This window comes from Sminthopsis crassicaudata, chromosome 4 (genome assembly GCF_048593235.1).
Source record: "Sminthopsis crassicaudata isolate SCR6 chromosome 4, ASM4859323v1, whole genome shotgun sequence".
Lineage (NCBI taxonomy): Eukaryota > Metazoa > Chordata > Mammalia > Dasyuromorphia > Dasyuridae > Sminthopsis > Sminthopsis crassicaudata.
This window is the reverse complement of record NC_133620.1, coordinates 35177855-35197410: the sequence shown is the minus strand read 5'-3', so window position 1 is coordinate 35197410 and position 19556 is coordinate 35177855. Positions and strand designations below refer to the sequence as shown.

The 19556-nt window shown below is 33.9% G+C and overlaps 1 protein-coding gene across 3 annotated transcripts in view; it reads left to right on the top strand.

Annotated features, from left to right (window-relative positions):
* The window catches only part of PKN2 (protein kinase N2), a 152776-nt gene that overhangs the window by 77276 nt on the left and 55944 nt on the right, over window positions 1-19556 (top strand). For all 3 annotated transcript variants that reach the window (XM_074266308.1, XM_074266309.1, XM_074266310.1), the window contains 4 exons: window positions 1669-1823; window positions 15933-16050; window positions 16574-16719; window positions 16818-17031. In XM_074266308.1, the coding sequence (XP_074122409.1) occupies window positions 1669-1823; window positions 15933-16050; window positions 16574-16719; window positions 16818-17031 (633 nt within the window). The remainder of the gene's footprint in view (window positions 1-1668; window positions 1824-15932; window positions 16051-16573; window positions 16720-16817; window positions 17032-19556) is intronic.

The following is a 19556-nucleotide window of genomic DNA, read 5'->3' as shown; positions in this document are numbered from 1 at the left end:
CATAAAGATAGTTTTCAACATTCATTTTTGTAAGACTTTGTGTTTTAAATTTTTGTCCCTCTCTCCCTTACCTCATTCCTTGCCAAGACAGCAAGCAATCATATGCAATTCTTTAAAATACATTTCCATATTTTTCATGTTGTAAAATAAATTGGATCAAAAAGGAAAAAAAAAAGGTGAAAATATTATATGTTGATTCACCTTCAGCTTCCATAGTTTTCTCTCTGTATGCAGATGACATTTTCCATCCCAAGTCTGTTGGAGTTGTCTTGAATCATTTCATTGCTGAGAAGAGCCTCATCTATCACATCAACATTCATTTTTGTAATATTTTGAGTTCCAAATCCCCCCCCACACAAGAAAGCAAGCAATTTGATATAGGTTATATATTTACAATCATTTTAAACATGTTTCCTTATTAGGAATTTTGTTAAATTTATTTTACAAGATAATGCTCATAATTTTATCAGCTATAAACATTTTACAAAGAAATATTTTAATCCGAGGTAAATGTTGAAAGATAGTCTTTTATTAGCTTACATATTAAATGTATGTATATGAACATAGTGACTAAATTTCATTACCATTTTTTATAAACTTTTATCTTCAGAGTATGTTTTTGTTTCAGAAATAGCTATAATATGCTAATCTTAAATAGCAATAATAGATATTAATTATCCCATCCTATTTTTTACAATCTCTTCTGTTTTATACATTTTTTTTCATATCAACAATACTAGCTTATACTGAAGTTTCTGTATTTCTAGTAAATGCAAAATTTTGTTTTCTTTATTTAGTACTGGGATACTCTTGAATAGGTATTGAGATTTCAGAAAAATTTAAAGCTGAAAAAGATCTTAGAAATTGTTGAGACTTAGTTACTTCTTATCGGGAAGAATTAAAGATTTTGTTAGTGTGTGGCTAAAATGGATCCATCAATCCTCTTCCTTGGCCCCTGGTTGTTGTTTTTAATATTAGCACTGATCTACACAGCAATAGCACCTGAAAGAAATTTTCGTAGGAAGACCTTTCTACAATAGAAATTAAATGAGAAAGGCTTTGGATGCCTAAAACATAAATTATTCCCAAGTACTATGTTTACATTTAGGTGACTTCTAGTCACAAAATGACATTCACATTGGTTTAAATAACATTTGGTTATGCTTCCTATGGAATCAGGTAAAGAGCATGATATTAGGCCAGCAAAAAGATTCAGCAAATCATTTTAATTGAAAACTGGTAGTGAAGTTCATAAGAGGTTGAAAATGAGTATTTAGAACATTAGAAAAAATTATTGAATCTTTTTTTTCCTTTTTCCCATCTTTTCCCCACCTTTGATGTCCCACTTTTTAAATACTTCTTGGGTGATAAACTGTTAAGTCTTAACATCAAAGCTACTCTAATGGCTTTCTAGCTTTTAAAATTTTTGTTGTATTGCAAAGCCTGGCAAATAGTAGGTACTTAATAAATGCTTGTTGAATGGGATCTGAAGTTTCAGTCAATACAAGAATCCTGAGAAAAAATCATCTGGGAATTAATTTCCTTTGGATTGTTTATAGTTATAGAACTATTACAAGGCACACAGATGTATCCTTTGAAAGTATTATCTTATAGCATTAGAAGATCATTAATTTTTGAGTAAATATTTACATTTCATTTAATTCACAGATTGTCCAAGGACTCCAGATACTCCAAATAGTGATCCTCGTAGTACTACTAGCAATAATAAATTGATGGCCTTAAAAAAACAATTGGACATAGAACTGAAGGTAAAACAGGGAGCAGAGAATATGATACAGATGTATTCAAATGGCTCTTCAAAGGTAAGTTTATTATCTACCCTAATGTAGAATTGTTATTAAGATATAGATCTAATAGATCTAGCATCTTAGTTGAAGATTATATAAATAGTTGAATAAATTGGTAAATAATATATTTATATAATGTAATTTTCTCTACAATTATTTGAAATAAACCAAAAGTATTCACAAAACACACTTTTTTTTTCCAGTTCCATACTTAAGTGATACAACTGATACTTTAAGATCAATGTATTTAAGTCTAGAACATAAAGTATGTGTCATGCCATATTCACTTTATGAATTGAACTTTGGCATTATTTAGTAGTAACAATCAGTTCTTCTGATGCCTTTGAGTAAGTGCCGATAGATGGTTGAGAATTTGTGTTAGATTCTATGGTGGGAAGTTGTGATAGAATAGTAGAACAGGAAAGCATCTAAACAAGTAAGGCTTATTCTTTATAGAAATATCTACTACTTGTGGGGGTGCGGGGAAGAAGAAAGAACTCTTATGTTCCCAAAAGTGTTAGGGAACTTTAAGGTTTAGAGCAGTGGTCCTCAAGCTTTTTAAATAGGGGGCCAGTTCACTGTCCCTCAGACTGTGGGAGGGCCGGACTATAGTAAAAACAAAAACTCACGCTATGTCTCTGCCCCTCAGCCCATTTGCCATAACCCGGCGAGCCGCATAAATGTCCTCAGCGGGCCATAGTTTGTGAACCCCTGGTTTAGAGAGTATTCCCATATCATACATGATGTATTTGAAAATTGTTATTAGTCATACACAAGCATTTAACAAATGACTGTTCACTTTTGAAGAGAGGAAAATTCAGTTTGAGTTATATCAAACAACTGCATCCAGAAAACCTTAATTAGAATGGTAAAGTTTGTAGAAAATTGCTATTGTTGGTTTCATGATCTTACAGAAATAACATGCTCCATTGTATAGAGAAATAAGTTTGAAATTGGAAGTGAATTCTTAGCTTGCCTATTAATTCATTTTTGGGATTATTGGCAAATTTTAACTTAAACCTCAGTTCACAAATAAAATAGTCTTCCACTTACAAATATAGATGAAATAATTAATCTTATGTTTCTGATTTCTGAAGTTGGGATTCAAGAACTTGATAACTACACAATAGGAATTTTGACAGAGTAGAATGTTAAAAAGCAATCTTTTATCCCTATAGTTCTGTTTTAAAACATGAAATATGTATTTAAGATTCATAGCTAAGTATGGAAAGGCTCAGTAAGTTGGCCTCTTGGTGATGAATTCATTGGACATGGGAAGCCATGAAACTAAAGAATATAAAATAGCCATTTCTGTAGACAGAAAAAATCTTCTATTTACAGTTTTTAAACTGCTGATAAATTAACTGTTGGCACTCAAAACTGTAATCCTTGTCTAGTGGCTAAAAAGTGGGCATACTACTTAAGATGTAGAATCCTATCTAAATGATTTTTCATGACATTAAAGCCAGCAGGAAAAAAAGAAGTTACAGCTAAATGGAAAGATTGCTCCCAGATAGTCCCTGAACTCATCAAGAAAAGGAGTTGGTGGTATTACTAATCAAGGAGAAATATCATTTAAATATGACATTTGCTTATCTCATTGGAGTATTCATAAAAATATTTGTAAAAATATTACCATAAGCCATTACTAGGTCTGTATCCTAAAGCAGTTGTAAAAGAGGTAAAAGGACATATATCTACAATGTGTGTAGCAGCTCTTATTTGTGATGGCAAAGAATTAGAAAGTGAGTGGATGCCCATCAGTTGGAGAATGACTGAATAAGTTATGGTATATGAAAGAAATGGAATGTTACTGTTCTTTAAGAAATGATGAACAGGCTGATTTCTGAAAAGCCCATGAACTAGTGCTGAGTGAAACTAGAACTGAGAAGACATGGTACATAACAATAGCAAGGTTGAGTGATGATTAGTATGATAGACCTAGCTCTTCTTAGCAATTCAGTGATCCAAAGCGTTTCCAATAAATTTTGGATGGAAAATGTCATCTGCATCTAGAGAGAGAAAAAAAAAAAAAACATCACCATAGAAGTGATTGTGGCTTTTGCACCAACATTAATTGCAGGGAATAAAAAGAGAAATTCTACAAAGAAATCAATTCTACCAAAACAACAACAACTTGATAAGACCTCCCAAATTAAATCAGTATGTACCTCCTTAAAAGAGGCAAATAGATTCCAGCAAATATAAGATTATTATGATTAGCATTATGCTAGAACAGGTATTTTGCTTACAAAAGGTATAAGCCACTGTTAATAGAATTTGTTCTGGATTTCTTCCAAGTTAAGAAGGAATTCCCTCAGGATGGCAGTTGCTTTTCTTACTAATGCTTCTCTTCATATGATTTCATACTTGAGGCATCAAGTCCCAGAAGACTGACAAGTCTCCAAAAGAGAGGTATAACTTGACTACCCACATAGAGAAGATTGTGAAGAAAGTCATTTGGAGGAACAACTTGTATCACTTATCAATCAGTTTGTTTTTCTGGATAAATAACAATACAAATGAACAGTGAGTTGGGTCCAGAATTAAATAAAGGAGAATAGGCTGGATTACTTTCAGGAAATTAAAAAGCTCCTTGTGAAGGACCCCTAATTTCCTTTAGACTTTAAAGGCTCATATTTTATACTGACAATGTTGTATAATGGTGAAACATCAAGCTTTCCAAAGAATTTAAAAATAATACTTGCATAAGAGGGATATCCACATTGGTGAAATTAGAGATTCTTTGAATAATAATATTTATACTGAAGGTAATCTTGAAAATATTTTGCTAACCAAATTAAGTTTTAACCTCTCAAAACATCTGATTATATGTTCCAACTCTTCTGTTAATCCTTCCAAGTTCATTGGATTTTATTTAATTATCTTCAAATAAGCTTAGACTTCAGATATTTCACCAAACCTTTCAGTGTGCTAGTCTTCAATGAAATGTCTCTTACCTCTACTTATTGCATGTATTTTTTATCCCTCAAGATCTACTGGACCATTCCCATTTTAAGTTCCCTTTAAATCAAATGAAGGTCTTTACTCCATCTCTTACTTCCTTGTCCTCTTTCTAAAAATGCCTAAAAATTTTATCTCATAAGTAAAGTTTCCCTACTTGATTTCTTTATGTCTGGAGGCAGCATAATCCTATGGAAAGAGCTCAGATTTAGAAAGAAGGGATCTGCTACTTACTGTAACCTCTGTGGCCTTGGTTACATTGGTTAACCTCTCTGGATCTCAGTTTCATCTTTACAAAGAACTCTACAGTCTACAGGGTTGAGCAAGAGGACTTCTAAATTCTGATTCCATTTTCCCTTCCCCCATTTCTTTCTTTTAAGGGAAAACTTTGTTCTAATTTATGAATGGTCTGCAGGAATGCTTCACTTTAGCCTCTTATGAAAAGTAGTGAAACCCAGGCTTTCACATATCAGCAATTAAATTGGGCAAAATGCTAAAAAGCAGAGAGACTGATTAGATGACACTCAGGGAGATTTTTTTTTTTTGTTTATTTTTGTTTTCTGTTTCTGTGATAATCATTTTGTGATAACATTTCTGCTGCTTTTTTAAATTTCCAATTTCACTTATTAACTTTCCTAATTTCACTAAATAACAAAAATGATCATAGAATCTAAGAGTTGAAAACAGCCCCACTGGTCTCCAATAATAATTTATTTGGACCTTGAAGGAAAAGTGGGGATTTTGAGGAGAGGTGAAACAGAATTAATTCCAAATATGGAGGAAAGTATCATGATTGAATTATCATGTCCATGCTGATCATCTTCAAATCTTATCCAGCCTCTTTCCATATATATTAACTATCTGCCATCTTTAACTGCCTATTGGATATCTTGAATTGAATATCTTATAGACATCTTAAAATCAGTATTTCAAAAACTAAATTCATTAACATTTTTCATCTACATTAACATTCTTCTAAACATTTTCCATTATTACCAACTGTACCACCATTCTTCTAGAGCCTTAGTATCAGAATTACAGGTCCTTTCTTGAATTAAATTGCTAGGCATTCAGACTCTGATACAAAGAGCATAACTTCAGTAGGCTGGCCACATTTTTTGAATGCTAAAAGAGCTCTTGTATCACAGTCTGGTGTCATCTTTGACTTCTGACTATCTTCCATCTTCTGCCATCTCCCCTCATTCCTTTCCTGAGAAACAATCTGTTGCCTGTGTCTCTGTCACGGGCCTTCTTTCCTATGGTACTGACCCTCATTACCTCAGTACTGGGGTGTAAGGTGTGTTCAGGGAAAACTACTAGGGCTACTTTCAGGGCTGCTTTCCACCTTTGATGTCTACCTGATTCTGGTCTCTCTCACCAGCAGTTTCAAGAAGCTATAGCATGCTCGGAGCCACACCTTGGTAAATCATTTTGACTGACAGGCTAAATCAGATGGGCAGATGAGAATAGTTAGTTCCAATTGCCATGAAGGTAGCTGAAGCAGGTACTGTTGAACACTTAGAGCTTCGTTAGTATCTGAAGATACCAAGGTCAACCACTTCTTCTTGAGCCATGACTTGTCATCTTGACTCTGTTACACCACTGGGATGTGGCAGCTCTGGAAGAGTGAGACCAATAATTTTGTGCAGCTGTCTCACTTAAATATAGTTTATGCACAAATCAAAAGATGTCATCCATACCATTTTACCATTTCTACCTATCTCAAAGTTCTGTAGTAACAGGCAAGTGATGAAGCATTAGGTATACACTAAGAGCCATAGTCACAACTCTGTATGCAAGGAGCTGACGCCATAGGGTCGTCTTCTTACTGGCAGCAGCAGTGGGTTTCAGCAGCCTTCTATGTGTCTGAGCAATCTTATAAAGACCACTTGCTCACCTCCTGGTGTGAGAAAGGGGCTAGAAAAGGTACCCTAAACATTGGCTGCTTGCCTGATTATTGCAGAAGGCAGAAATTCTACTCTGCAGTTGAAAGGAAAAAAATTGTTTTGCAAAGATGATTCCACTCAACACCAGTACATAGAATGTGTGCGTACTTACAGACAACATTAAATCCAGTAGACCTGAAAGACAATCAACTCTTATTGTGAGAGAACTCAACAGGTATTATTTCTAAATAACAGCTTTGAATGAAACAAAAATGGCAAATAAAAGCCAGCTAAATAATAATAATAAACAATAAAGCAGGATACATGTTTTTCTGGAGTGATTGCAGTGTAAGGGAGTGTTGAGGCTGGAGCACATTTTGCAAAACTCTAGTCTACCAAATGCCCACCAAAAGGAGTGAATAATAAGATCATAATAGTGCCATTACCAGTTTCAGGAAAATACCCTGCCACCATTATCAGTGCCTATGCTTCCCAATGACAAACCCTGATATGGTCACAGAAAAATTTTAAGATTTGAAGACCTTTATCAACTTGCCAAAAGAGCATAAACTTATAATTTTGTGGCTTTAATGCTAGAGTAGTTTCTAGACTCCTACCAGATATAGAAGGGAATCCTTGGGAGGAATGGAATTGGAAACAGCAATAGCAGTAGTCACTTCCTAATGAAACTTGTGCATTCCAAGACCACCTTATCACTACCACTGTCTACTGTTTACTTAAACACAGTAAAACTTCATGGATGCACCTTCCTAGAAAATATCGGCAAAAATGGGCAGTAAGGAGAAGAGACAAGACAGGATGGGAGAGTGATGACGATAATTTGTGATATAGAAAGCTAGATTGATCAAAAATTCATCCTGTCCAAATATTCACATTCAACAAGAATTGGTCCCAAGCAGAAGAGTTAATGTCGACAGACTAGAGAACCTCTCTGAGCAGGCATATTTTATTACTAACTGGGAAGAAAAGTTGAGCTAACACATGATTGGTAATAGTGGAGCAATAAAAGGAATGGGAAGCTTTCAAAGATTTCTTGTATAGCACTTTATTTACTTTTCTGGACCAGAAAACTCATAAACATCAAGATGGTTTGATGAAAGTGATAGTGAAATTCAGTAGTTGCTAAATGAAAGACAAGAACTCTACAGGTTTTACTGGCAGGATAGTTCATTCATCTCTTAAAAGGCAGCATTTAAGTTCATCAGAAATAAAGTATGGGGACAGCTAGGTGGCACAGTGAATAGAGCACCAGCCCTGAAGTTAGGAGAATCTGAGTTCAAATCTGGTCTCAGACACTTAACACTTCCTAGCTACATGATCCTGGGCAAGTCACTGAACCCCAATTACCTCAGCCAAAAAACAAAACAAAACAAAAAAAAAGCTAAAGTACAAGTGAACTTTAGATGCAGGCTTAGTAAGAAGACAGATGAAATTCAGTTTTATGCTAACAGCAACAATCCAAGGCACTTTTTTTTGTGCTCTGAAGACTATTTATGGGCCAAAGGTATATATTTCATTTTAGCTTCTCATTGCTAATGGAGCCACATTAATTAGTGATAAAAACATGATACTGGAAAGATGGGCTGAATACTTCCCAGCAGACTATCATCTCTCAATACTGAAGCTATTGACTGTATATGTCCAGCTGAAATCAGTCCCTCTCTAGACAAATTTCCAACTGAATAAGAGATTTAGAAATTTTTTAAAGCTCCTTTCATGTGGCAAAGCACCTTGTATTGATTCTATTCCAGTTAAGATTTACAGGGTGGGAGTAGAGGTAGGGGAGGAGGTCTGTTGCTTATACAAAAGCTGGCTGAAATTTTCAGGATTACATGACAAGAGGACATTGTTCCTCAGGTGTTCAAGGACACTTTCCACAGTCTGTATTTATAAAGATAAGAGATGGGGATTGTCCTATGACAATCACAGAGGGTTCTCTCTCTTAGTCATTGCTGGCAAAATTCTTGCCAGAGATATTCTTAATAGCTGATCCTTCACCTGGGATAGTCATCTACTTGAGAGCTAGTGTGGCTTCAGAAAGGGCCAAGGGACAGTCTGTAGTGTTTGCTGCCTGACAACTCCAGGAGAAATGCCAAGAACAGAACAGAAGTCTGTATACAGTTTTTATCAGTCTGTCCGAGGCCTTTGATACTGTCAGTAATGCAGGCATATGGAAAATTATGTCAAAATTTGGTTCCCTGGAGAAGTTCATTGATATTGTACATGAATTTTGAAACACGGTTATATGCTTGTTGCTGTTCTTTTTAGCATGATGTTTTCAGCCATGTTGTCAAACTCCTTCAGAGAGGATAATCATGCCATCAAGGTCAACTACCATACTGATGGTAAATTCTTCAACTTAAAAAGGCTACAAGTGAAGACAAAATGGAGGGAAAGTTGGTGGGTGATGTTTTTTTGTTTGCAGATTATTGTGCACTCAATCCACTTTCAGAAACCAAAATACAACAAAGTATGGATCACTTCTCTGCTGCTTATGCTAATTTTGGCCTAACAATTAATGACAAAAAAACAAAGGTGCTCCATCAACCAGAACTATCTGTCTGTTTATGGAACCATCAGTTACAACAAATGGATATTTTGGGTATAATGGATAAGTTCACTTGCCATGGCAGTATACTTTCTAGGGATGTATACATTGATAATGAGGTTGATGCACTTAATTTCCAGAACTAGATCATTGTTTGGATTGTTCTAAAGGAAAGTGTGGGAGAGAAGGGGTATTATTAGGATGCCTACCAAACTAAAGTTCTACAAAGTTTTTGTACTGATCTCATTGTTCTATGACTATGAAATCTAGATACGTAACACTACCAATATACCAGTGCCATGCCAGGAAACTGAATTGCTTCCATTTGAATTTTCTTAGTAGGTTAAACTATCTAACACGGAGGTCCTTTCTTGAATTAAATTGCTAGGCATTCAGACTCTACTACAAAGAGCATAACTTCAGTAGCTGGCCACATTTTTGAATGCTAAAAGTGTGTTTGCTTAAAATACTATTTTGGAAAACTCAAGGCAGGGCAAGTGCTCCCATGGTGGTCAAAAACAGCAGTACTAGGACACTCTCAAGGTCTTTATGAATTTTGGAATTGATTGTATGACCTTGACACAGGACAACCCGGCATGGTGTGCCCTCATCAAAGAAGGTGCTATACTCTATACGTAAAGCAGAATTTTGAATTCACTCAAGAAATGTAAGGTGTGCACACATTTAGTGAATCCACCCCAAATGTAGAGCCATCTGAGCTCATATCAGCCACAGTTGGACATGCTATAACTTATAGTGATGCTATTTTTGTCTTCTTCAAGAACAAAACCAACCTCAACACCTGAATTGTTGCAACAACCTGCTGGTGGGTCTGTCTGCCACAAGTCTCTTCCTACTCCAGTCAGTCCTCTACTCGGCTATTAGAGTGATCTTCAGAAAGCACAGATCTGACCATCTGCTTTTCCCTACATCATCAAATTTAAATTCCTCTATTTTGCTCAAAAAAATCCTTTATAACCTATTCCTTCTCTCCAACTTTTCATCTCCCAGATGATTTGCAACCCATTGCTGACCTTGGAATAAGATATCCCATCTCTTGCCTTTGCACATTTTCAGTGATTGTCCCTCATGCCTGGAGCGCTTTATGTCTTCATTGATGCCTCCTGGCTGCCTTCAACTATTAGCTAAAATCCTGGCTTTTATAAGAAGCCTTTTCCAAATCTCCCTTAATTCTAGTGCTTTCTGTTGATTAGAGTTTATTTATATTTAACTTCTTTGTAGGGAACAAGCTTTTATTGAATATCTACTACATTCCAACTCTGTGCTGAGTTCTTTACAATTATTACTTCATTTGTACATAGCTATTTGCTACACTGTTCCTCCCTAATTAGAACGTGAGCTTCCTTTGACTAGAGACTCTATTTTTTTTTACCTCTACATCTTTAGCACATAGCACATTGTCATATAAAAGGCACTTAAATACTTATTAATTGAATGGGAATCATGGCAAGAGGTGAGGGTAGCAATAGAAATAGAAAGGAAGAAAACAGAAAGTGAAAAATATTAGAAACAAAATTGGTAGGTGATTAGATGTGAAGGATGAAAGAAAACAATTAAATATGACTTGATGACTTGGGGAGAGGTAGGAGGCATAGTTCTGTCATTCATAGAATGTTAGGAAGAGTGTCAGGTTTGTGGGGAGGAAGATGCTTATTTCAATTTTAAACAAAGTGAGTTTAAGTGTTCTTGGGAAACGAGGCCAATATTCAGAATATAGCTATATATCAAAGTATTAAACATTCTATAAATTGAAGCAAATATCTGCTTAGGAGGCATAGTCAGCAAATTTGAGAATTGTCTGTATTTTTCTTGATGCAAAATATTAATTAAATGTTTTTCTAGTTTTCAGCATTTGGAAATATTTAAGCCTGATGCTTGGCCTGAAATATGAGGGCTTTCATTTATTAAAAATAATAATCAAGACTGAAGCTCTTAACCAACTTTTGGGTATAGGAACGCAATTAAATTCAATAAAATTTATCAGCCACCTACTCTGTGCCAGCTAGTCACTTTGTTGTGTGCTAGAGATATAAGGAAAAACACAAACTCATCCCTGCCTTTAAGGAACATATATTCTGCTGGGAGAAAACTGCTGTCTAGTGTTCCTCAGATATAGTATTCCAGTTCCTGTGCCTCAGGCTTTTGTTTAGGCTATCTTCCATTACTTGAGTCCATCCTCTTGTGACCATCACCATGTTAAAATTTCACCATGTTAGAGTAACTAGTTTTCTTGAAAGCTTTGTTCTGCAGGACACAGAAAAAACCTTGAAAGTCCTCCATAAACTCAAGCAAAGTAAAGTGTACTGTGTACATAGTAATAGCAATGTTCTGGGATGATCACCTATAAATAACTTTGCTATTCTAAGCAATATGGTGATCCACAACTACTCTGAAGGACTTAAGTTGAAAAATCCAGAGAAAAATTGAAGCATACTCTCTCTTTTTAAAAAAAAAAATTTTTTTTTAAGGGATTTTTGTTTGTTTGTTTTTAGGGGGGGGGAGAGCTTTCACAATATCACTTTTATGGAAATGTTTTGTATGACTTATACATGTAGTTTCTTAGTGGGGGTTGGGGTTGGGGATAGGGGAGAGAAGAAGTTCATTTTTTTTTAATATTTTTAAAAATTATTCTAAATGTTAACAGGAGAAAATATTAAATAATCAAGAAAACAAAATGAATTAATGAAAAATAAAGCTTGGCTCTAGTCTTTCTTCCTTTGATAAATATCTGCTGATTCTCTGGATTTAGCTTGCATATATTGAGCCAAGAAAATTTCATTTTTTCTTTGTGTCCTCAGCATTTTGTACATAGGAGATATTTAATAAAAATTTGCTGATTGAAAATATGAAGACTTAGTAAAAAGCAGGGAATTGGAGAGCTGCACAATAAGGATGAGGAAAATGAGGAAGAACTACACCTTATAAGAAGTGGCAACCACTATTTTGAAGGAGATAGATTCCCTAAAAGTGATAGTGAGAATGAGAGTATTACAAGCATGAGGAATAGTTTTTGGAAAGCTAACTAATGCAGTGATTCAAGAATGACAGGTAATAGCATGCCATGTTTGAGGAAAAACAAGTAAATCTATCAAACTAAAATATATTGTATGAAAAGAAATGTGAGGTCAGTATGGATAAGCAGGTTGGAGCCAGATTGTGAAAAGCTTTAAAAAACAAAAGAACAAGTATTTTATTCTAGAGCTAATATTATTCTAGAGCTAATAGGAAGCCACTTCTTGTGGAGGAAAGTGCCAGATGTGTACTTTAGGAATATGAATTATACAGCTGTATGGAGTCAATTGGAAGAGGAAACTGGAGGTATAGGGTATGTCAGTTAAAGGATTGTTTAGTAATTATAAATGGTGGTAAAAGACTAAATATGAATGATTTCTTTCTTAATTGAGGGTATGGGAAAATGATATAAAAATCTATATTTGCTTTTGATTTGAACTGTAAGAGTAAGGATAACTCCCTAGATTGTGAACATAATGACAGGAAGGATGGTGGTGCTTTTTACAGAAATGAGAAAAGGGTTGGGTTCTGAGGGAAGAAAAAAGAATAAATTCTGTTTGAGAAATATTGAGTCAGATACCTTTGGGATATATCTTGCAGGTTGAGGTTCAGTTATTTCAGTTGTATCCCACTCTTCATGATCCTATATGGGGTTTTCTTGGAAGAGACACTGGGGTAGTTTGTCATTTCCTTCTCCACTACAATTTAAAGATGAAGCAAACAAGATAAGTGACATGCCTAGGGTCATTTAGCTCAAAAGTACTGAGACTGGATTTAACTCAGGTCTTCCTGACTCCAGGGCTGGTGTTATATCCAGAATTGCTACTTGCAAGAAAATGGCTAGATATGTAGAATTTGGATTCATCTCGTAGAGGTGTCATTTTTTTAAGTTAAATTCTGTTTTTTCCTTTGAAAATTCACCTTCTTTTTTTTTCTAAGTACTTTCCCTTCTTGTTGATTTGAAAAAGCAAGAAAAACAAAGCCTTTATTATAAGCATTTATAATCAAGTAAGATAAAATTTCCCCCATTGACCATGTCCAAAAAACATGTCATTCTGTACTATTGAGTCCTTTACTTCTCTATCAGGAAGTGTCTGATTTGTTTTCTTATGAGTCCTCTGGAATTATGATGTTCATGAGAGTTTCTAAGTTCTTCAACATTGTTTCTCTTTGCAGTATTGTTATTCTGTAACACTGTATTGTTACAATAAATACTATATCATATTATTATTGTATAAATTGCTCTACTACTCTGCATCAGTTCATACAAGTCTTCTAGGTTTTTCCAAAGCATTCCATTCATTATTTCTTATGGCACAGTAATATTCTATCCTATTTACCCTAAAACTTACTCAGCTATTCCTCAGTTTCCAAATCTTTGATACCTCAAAAAGAGATACTATAAATATTTTTGGATGTATCAGTCTTTTTCCTCTTTTTTTGATTTCTTAGACCTTTAGGCTGAGTAGCAATATCTGATTTCTCCAGCCACTCTAGCATTCATCATTTTCGGGTTTTGTCAACTGATAATATAATAAGTATAGTATGGAACTCCAATTATACAGCCACAGTAGAGATACTTCTAAAAATTGATGTAGTCTGAATTTGTTGAAAATAACAGTGAATGACAATTCTGCTTAAATTAATCTACTTATTTGGTGCTATACCATCAAATTGCCAAATAAATTACTTTATAGCACTAGAATCAATAATAATATTAATCTGAAAGAACAAAAGGTTGAGAATTTCAAGGGAATTAATGGGAAAAAAAATAGAAATGAAGGTAGCTTAGCTGTACCAGATCTAAAATTATGTTACAAAGCAGAAGTCTATCCAAACCATTTGATACTGGCTAAGAAATACAGAAGTGGTTCAGTGGAATAGGTTAGGTTCACAAGACCACAATAGTTAATTGCTATAGTAATCTATTGTTTGATAAATCCAAGAAATCTTATTTGACAAAAATTTTTGGGAAAATTGAAAAAATGGTATGGCAGAAACTAGGTACTCACCAACATCTAATGCCCTATACCAAGATTAGGTTGAAATGGCTTCATGATTTAGACATAAAGGGTGAATTCTAAGCAAATTATGAGAACAAGGAATAGTCTAACTCAGATCTGTGGAGAAGGGAGGAATTTATAGGCAAGGAATAACCAGCAAAGGTTATAAAATGGAAAATGAATGCTTTTGATGGTTAAATTAAAAAGGTTTTATACAAACAAAACTAATACAGGCAAGATTAGAAGGGAAACAGACAATTTGGGGGGAAAATTTATAGCCAGTTTCTGATAAAGCCCTTTCTAAGAATATAAGCCATTTCTCAATTCAGAAATGGTCAAAGGATATGATCAGACAATTTTCAGAAGAAATTAAGACCATTTCTTGTCATATGAAAGAATCTCAACCATTGATTAGAAAAAATGCAAATTAAGACAACTCTGAAGTACTATTTCATGCCTCTGAGATTGGCTAAGATGACAGGAAAAGATAATGATAAATATTGGAAAGGATGTGGGAGAACTGAGGCACTAATACATTGCCAGTGGAATTGTGCGTTGATCCAACCATTCTTGAGAACAATTTGAAACTGCCCAAAGAGCTATGAAATGAGGCATACCCTTTGATTCAGCAGTGTCTACTGGGTCTGATAATAAAAAAGGGAAAGGGACCCATAAATGCAAAAATGTTCATAACAGCCCTTTTTGTAGTGGCAGGAAATTGGAATTTGAGTGAATACCCATCATTTGGGGAATGGCTGAATAAGTTATGGTAGATGAATATAATGGAGCATTATTGTTCTATAAGAAACAGCAGGCTGATTTCAAAAAAGCCTGGAAAAAACTTACATGAACTGATGCTAAGTGAAATGAGTAGAACCAAGAGAACATTGTGCAGCAAGAAGATTGTATGATTGTATGATGATCAAATGTAATTGTAATTTGCTTTTTTTCAATAATGAGATGATTCAGGGTAAGTGCTCTGACTTTGGCATACATTGTTTTATGTGGTTAAATATCTGATCCATCTTGATCATGGAAAAGAAAAAATGCAGTAGATTTTGTACACATTAAGGACAGGAGAAGTAGCAATAACTTTACACATTGGAAGATTTATCTTTGGTTTTTGAGGTGAAATGTGTGATATTGAAAAGAATGCACTTGAGATTGGGTTTATAAATTAGTCTTTATTACCTGCATAACTCTCAAGAAGTAACCCAGCTTATCTGAATCTAAAGTTCTTCATTTGTAAATTAGAGGCTAAATAATAGTTGTACTTTCTGTGTCACATTACTTATGAATAAAATAGTTGTAAAACTTGGTACTGTAGAGGTGATAATTCCTATGTTTGGGCTTTTTAACATTAAGAATTGCTTGATTCTTCTTAAATATTCCCCATTGTTCACTTTTGATAAGATAGAAATTTTTTCTCCCCAATTTTATTATTTTTGCAACTAGATCTGTCATATTGTATAATAGATTTCTTTTTTAATTCTGTGTTTTTGCTACTGCTTGTTTAAATTTGTGTAAAATTAAATATTTTTGGTTTATTATTATTATTTTTTTTTGTATTCCCAGTGCTTAGCACAGTGCCTAGCTCATAGTAAATGTTTATTGATAATGACGATGATGCTCCTTTGTTGGCTCACATTTTGAAACTCCTTTTTAATAGGATCGAAAACTCCTTGCCACCGCTCAACAGCTACTTCAGGACAGCAAGACAAAAATAGAAGTCATAAGGATGCAGATTCTTCAGGCAGTCCAGACCAATGAACTGGCTTTTGATAATGGTGATGAACTAGAGATGAACTATTAATCTTCTTACTAATGTCAGAGCCTTAGCTATGGATATGCCAATATGGCCAGGGGATGATATTTTTTATTAAGTGCTATTTGGCTATTTTAAACTTTTCATTTAAAACTGATTTGGAAATTACATATTTATAATACATATAGTTCATTTTTCTAAAATAAAGTCCATCAGAGCCTGAAAGTGAATTCATTATTTTCTCAAGCATAAGTAGAGACTATTGTGATCTAGGAATGTTACACAGCATGTGGACATACTGGCTTATCCTTAGTTCTAAAAAAATTTTCAGACTTGTAATTTAAATTAAATGTATAATGCAGCTCAATTATAAAGACCTACATTTTACTTAATATCCATTAAGTATCTATTTCTTACACTTAAATAATTACCTTCTGATTTAATCTTATCAATATTCATTTGCTTTTAAAATTCTTCTAAGCTGTCTTACATAATCCAAATAACTGGTTCCATTAACTTTACTTAATTTTTTTTTCTTCTTCTAGCAAAACCTGTGATAAGTCCTCTTGAACTTCGGATGGAAGAATTACGGCATCATTTTAGGATAGAATTTGCAGTAGCAGAAGGTGCAAAGAATGTGATGAAATTACTTGGATCTGGAAAAGTAACAGACAGAAAAGCACTTTCAGAAGTAATTTTTCAAATTAAATGTTTTAACTTAATGCAATATTTAAGGAATATAATTATTAGAATGAAAGCACCCTTTTTTTTTTTTTTTTTCTGTTCAAGGCTCAAGCGAGATTTAATGAATCAAGTCAAAAGTTGGATCTTTTAAAGTATTCATTAGAACAAAGATTGAACGAACTTCCTAAAAATCACCCCAAAAGCAGTATTATTATTGAAGAGCTATCTCTTGTTGCATCACCAACACTAAGTCCACGGCAGAGTGTAATATCTACACAAAACCAGTATAGCACACTATGCAAACCAGCAGCACTAACAGGTATGTGGTGGGTTAGTTATGCTTTAAGAATATTGTGCTTTTTAAAAATTCATTTTTATACTATTTTAGTGGTTGATATATTATGTATTTATTTAGATTACCAAAATTGTCAGTGACAAGCCATATCCAAATATGTGAATTTTGATTCTTGGAAATAACTGTTGCTCCTGCCTTCATCTGAAAATGATACTGTTTTTTGGAGTGATTACTTATTTAAAATATTATTTAGATTATTAAATTTCCCAAAATACGATATAATCTATATATGCTGTTAAACTACCAGGATTATTTGAGCTCTCACTATTCCAATTTTTTCATATGCCAGGTTTTCCAAATAAAAACTTGAAGCATCCAACACCCTGATTTATCAAAGTAGGAGTAACTAGTTTGCATAATGGATTTAGCACTGATCATGGAGTCAGGAGGACTTGAATCCACACCTGTCCTCAGACACTCATTACCTGTACGACTCTGGTCAGGTCACTTAACTCTGCTTCAGTTTCTTTATTTGTAAAATGAGCTGGAGAAGAAAATGATAAACTGCTACAGTGTCTTTGCTAAAAAAATTCCAAATGGGGTCACAAAGAATCAGATACGATTGAAAATGACTGAAGTCAGAGTAAACATTAGAAGACAAATTTTTACTGTAGCAACAATTGAAATTTTATTCTGTCTTGGAAAGCATCTTAGGTGTAGCATGTGCTGTTTTGTTTTGTTTTGTTTTTTTTCCCTTTCTACCTCTTTCCTTGCTCTGGAAAACATATCAATTTTATGCCTCTCCTACATTTACTAAGGGGGTGGGGTTGTACTAACTGGATAAATTCCACTGAAGTTGGAGTTAGAGAACCTGAATTCTGCCTTTTTCTGTTTATGTCACTTTAGACAAACCAGTTAACCTCTTTGGACTTCATTTTACTTCTCTCTAAAGTGAGTTGTAGTTATGTTGTTTGAAAATGTTATCTTTATTCTGTCTGTAAGTTAATTTGTTCAATTAAAAATGTTGAGAAAATCAGGACCAAGAACAGATTCCTTGGGCTGTACTGGAGAGGCTAATTTTCAGAATTACTCTGGTCCTTTAACCAGATCTGAATCTGTCCATTTCCTTTCATCTTTCATGTTGTCTTTCCATCTTGTTCACAAGAATAGTTTTTTTAAATTTTTTTTTTCCTTTGGACACATTACCATCCTGAAACCCAGATAAAGTTTCTTGATTAAGCTGAGAAGGTTTTTTTTTTTTTTTTCTTTTCTTTTCTAAATACTCACAGAACTCATCACTTTATTGTATTCTAGAGTTTTGCTAGGAATTAAAGTCAGGGCTGATTGATCTCTAATGGAAAAGAACTTCCCTCTTTCTTTGAGAATCAGGTATTGTTTACCCATCTTTATTCCTTTTGTGCATCTAATCTCCATATTTCTTTGTAGTTATTGGCAATGGTTTGGTAATCTTCCTCATGTCTTTATTTTTTCGGGGGCCTGGCAACTTGAAGTTATCAAATTTTACCATTTCCTAATTTATCCTAATTTCAACTCCCTATTATGCATGTTTCTTCATTCCAGTCCAGTAATTGTGCCCTTTAAAAGATAAAGCCAAAGCCAAAATAAGAGTTTAGCAGTTGAGCTCTCTTAATTTCATCTTCTTGTTCACCCTAAATATTAGCCTCAATCTCTTTTTAATCTTCATTTATAGTACAGCTATAAAATTCACTTACTGTTTCTAGCATCTCTAGCATTTATTTTCAACATCAATTTCTTCTAAATGTTAGTGCTCCTGACACTTTTTATTATTATAAGACTTTAGAACTCTTACTCATTCTCAGCTATCTGCTCTTTCATCCCTGTTCAGTACATGACTTTTTTTTTTTTTTTTTTTGTATTTATTTTATTTTTTAAATTTCTTGTTTTCCATCAATAAAAATCCATGCATTCTTTCTCTCTAATCTTCCTTATCCCTCAGCCCCCATCATTTGAGAAAGAAAAACAAAATCCTTGCTACAAACACATGTGGTCAAAAACAAATTTCTCCATTGGCTCCTTCCAAAAACAAATATGATGGATAGCAAGTTTCATCATTAGTCTTCTGAAATCATGGTTGTTTTCAAAACAATCTGTCTTTATAATATTATTAGTATTGTATAAATTGTTTTCTTAGTTCTGTTTACTCTGCATCAGTTAAAATATTCCCATATTTTTCTGATACCATCATCATCATCATGAATTATAGTACAACAATATTTCATTATATCTATATGTATGATTTATTCAATCAATATATCCTCAGGTTCCAGTTCTTGGCCACTACAGTTAAAATCTGCTAAAAATATTTTTGTGTATTTGGGTACTTTTCCTTCTTCTTTGGGTGTGATAGTCCTTTTGATAGCTACAAGAGGGATGGATTTGGGATGGAGTATTTTATGCGTTCTTTTTTAGGCATATTGTTCATTTGCACCACCAAGAAAAACAGACCAAACAGAAGTAACTGCTAACTTTATTTTGTATTAATTCATATAAGTCTTCGAAAGTTTCTT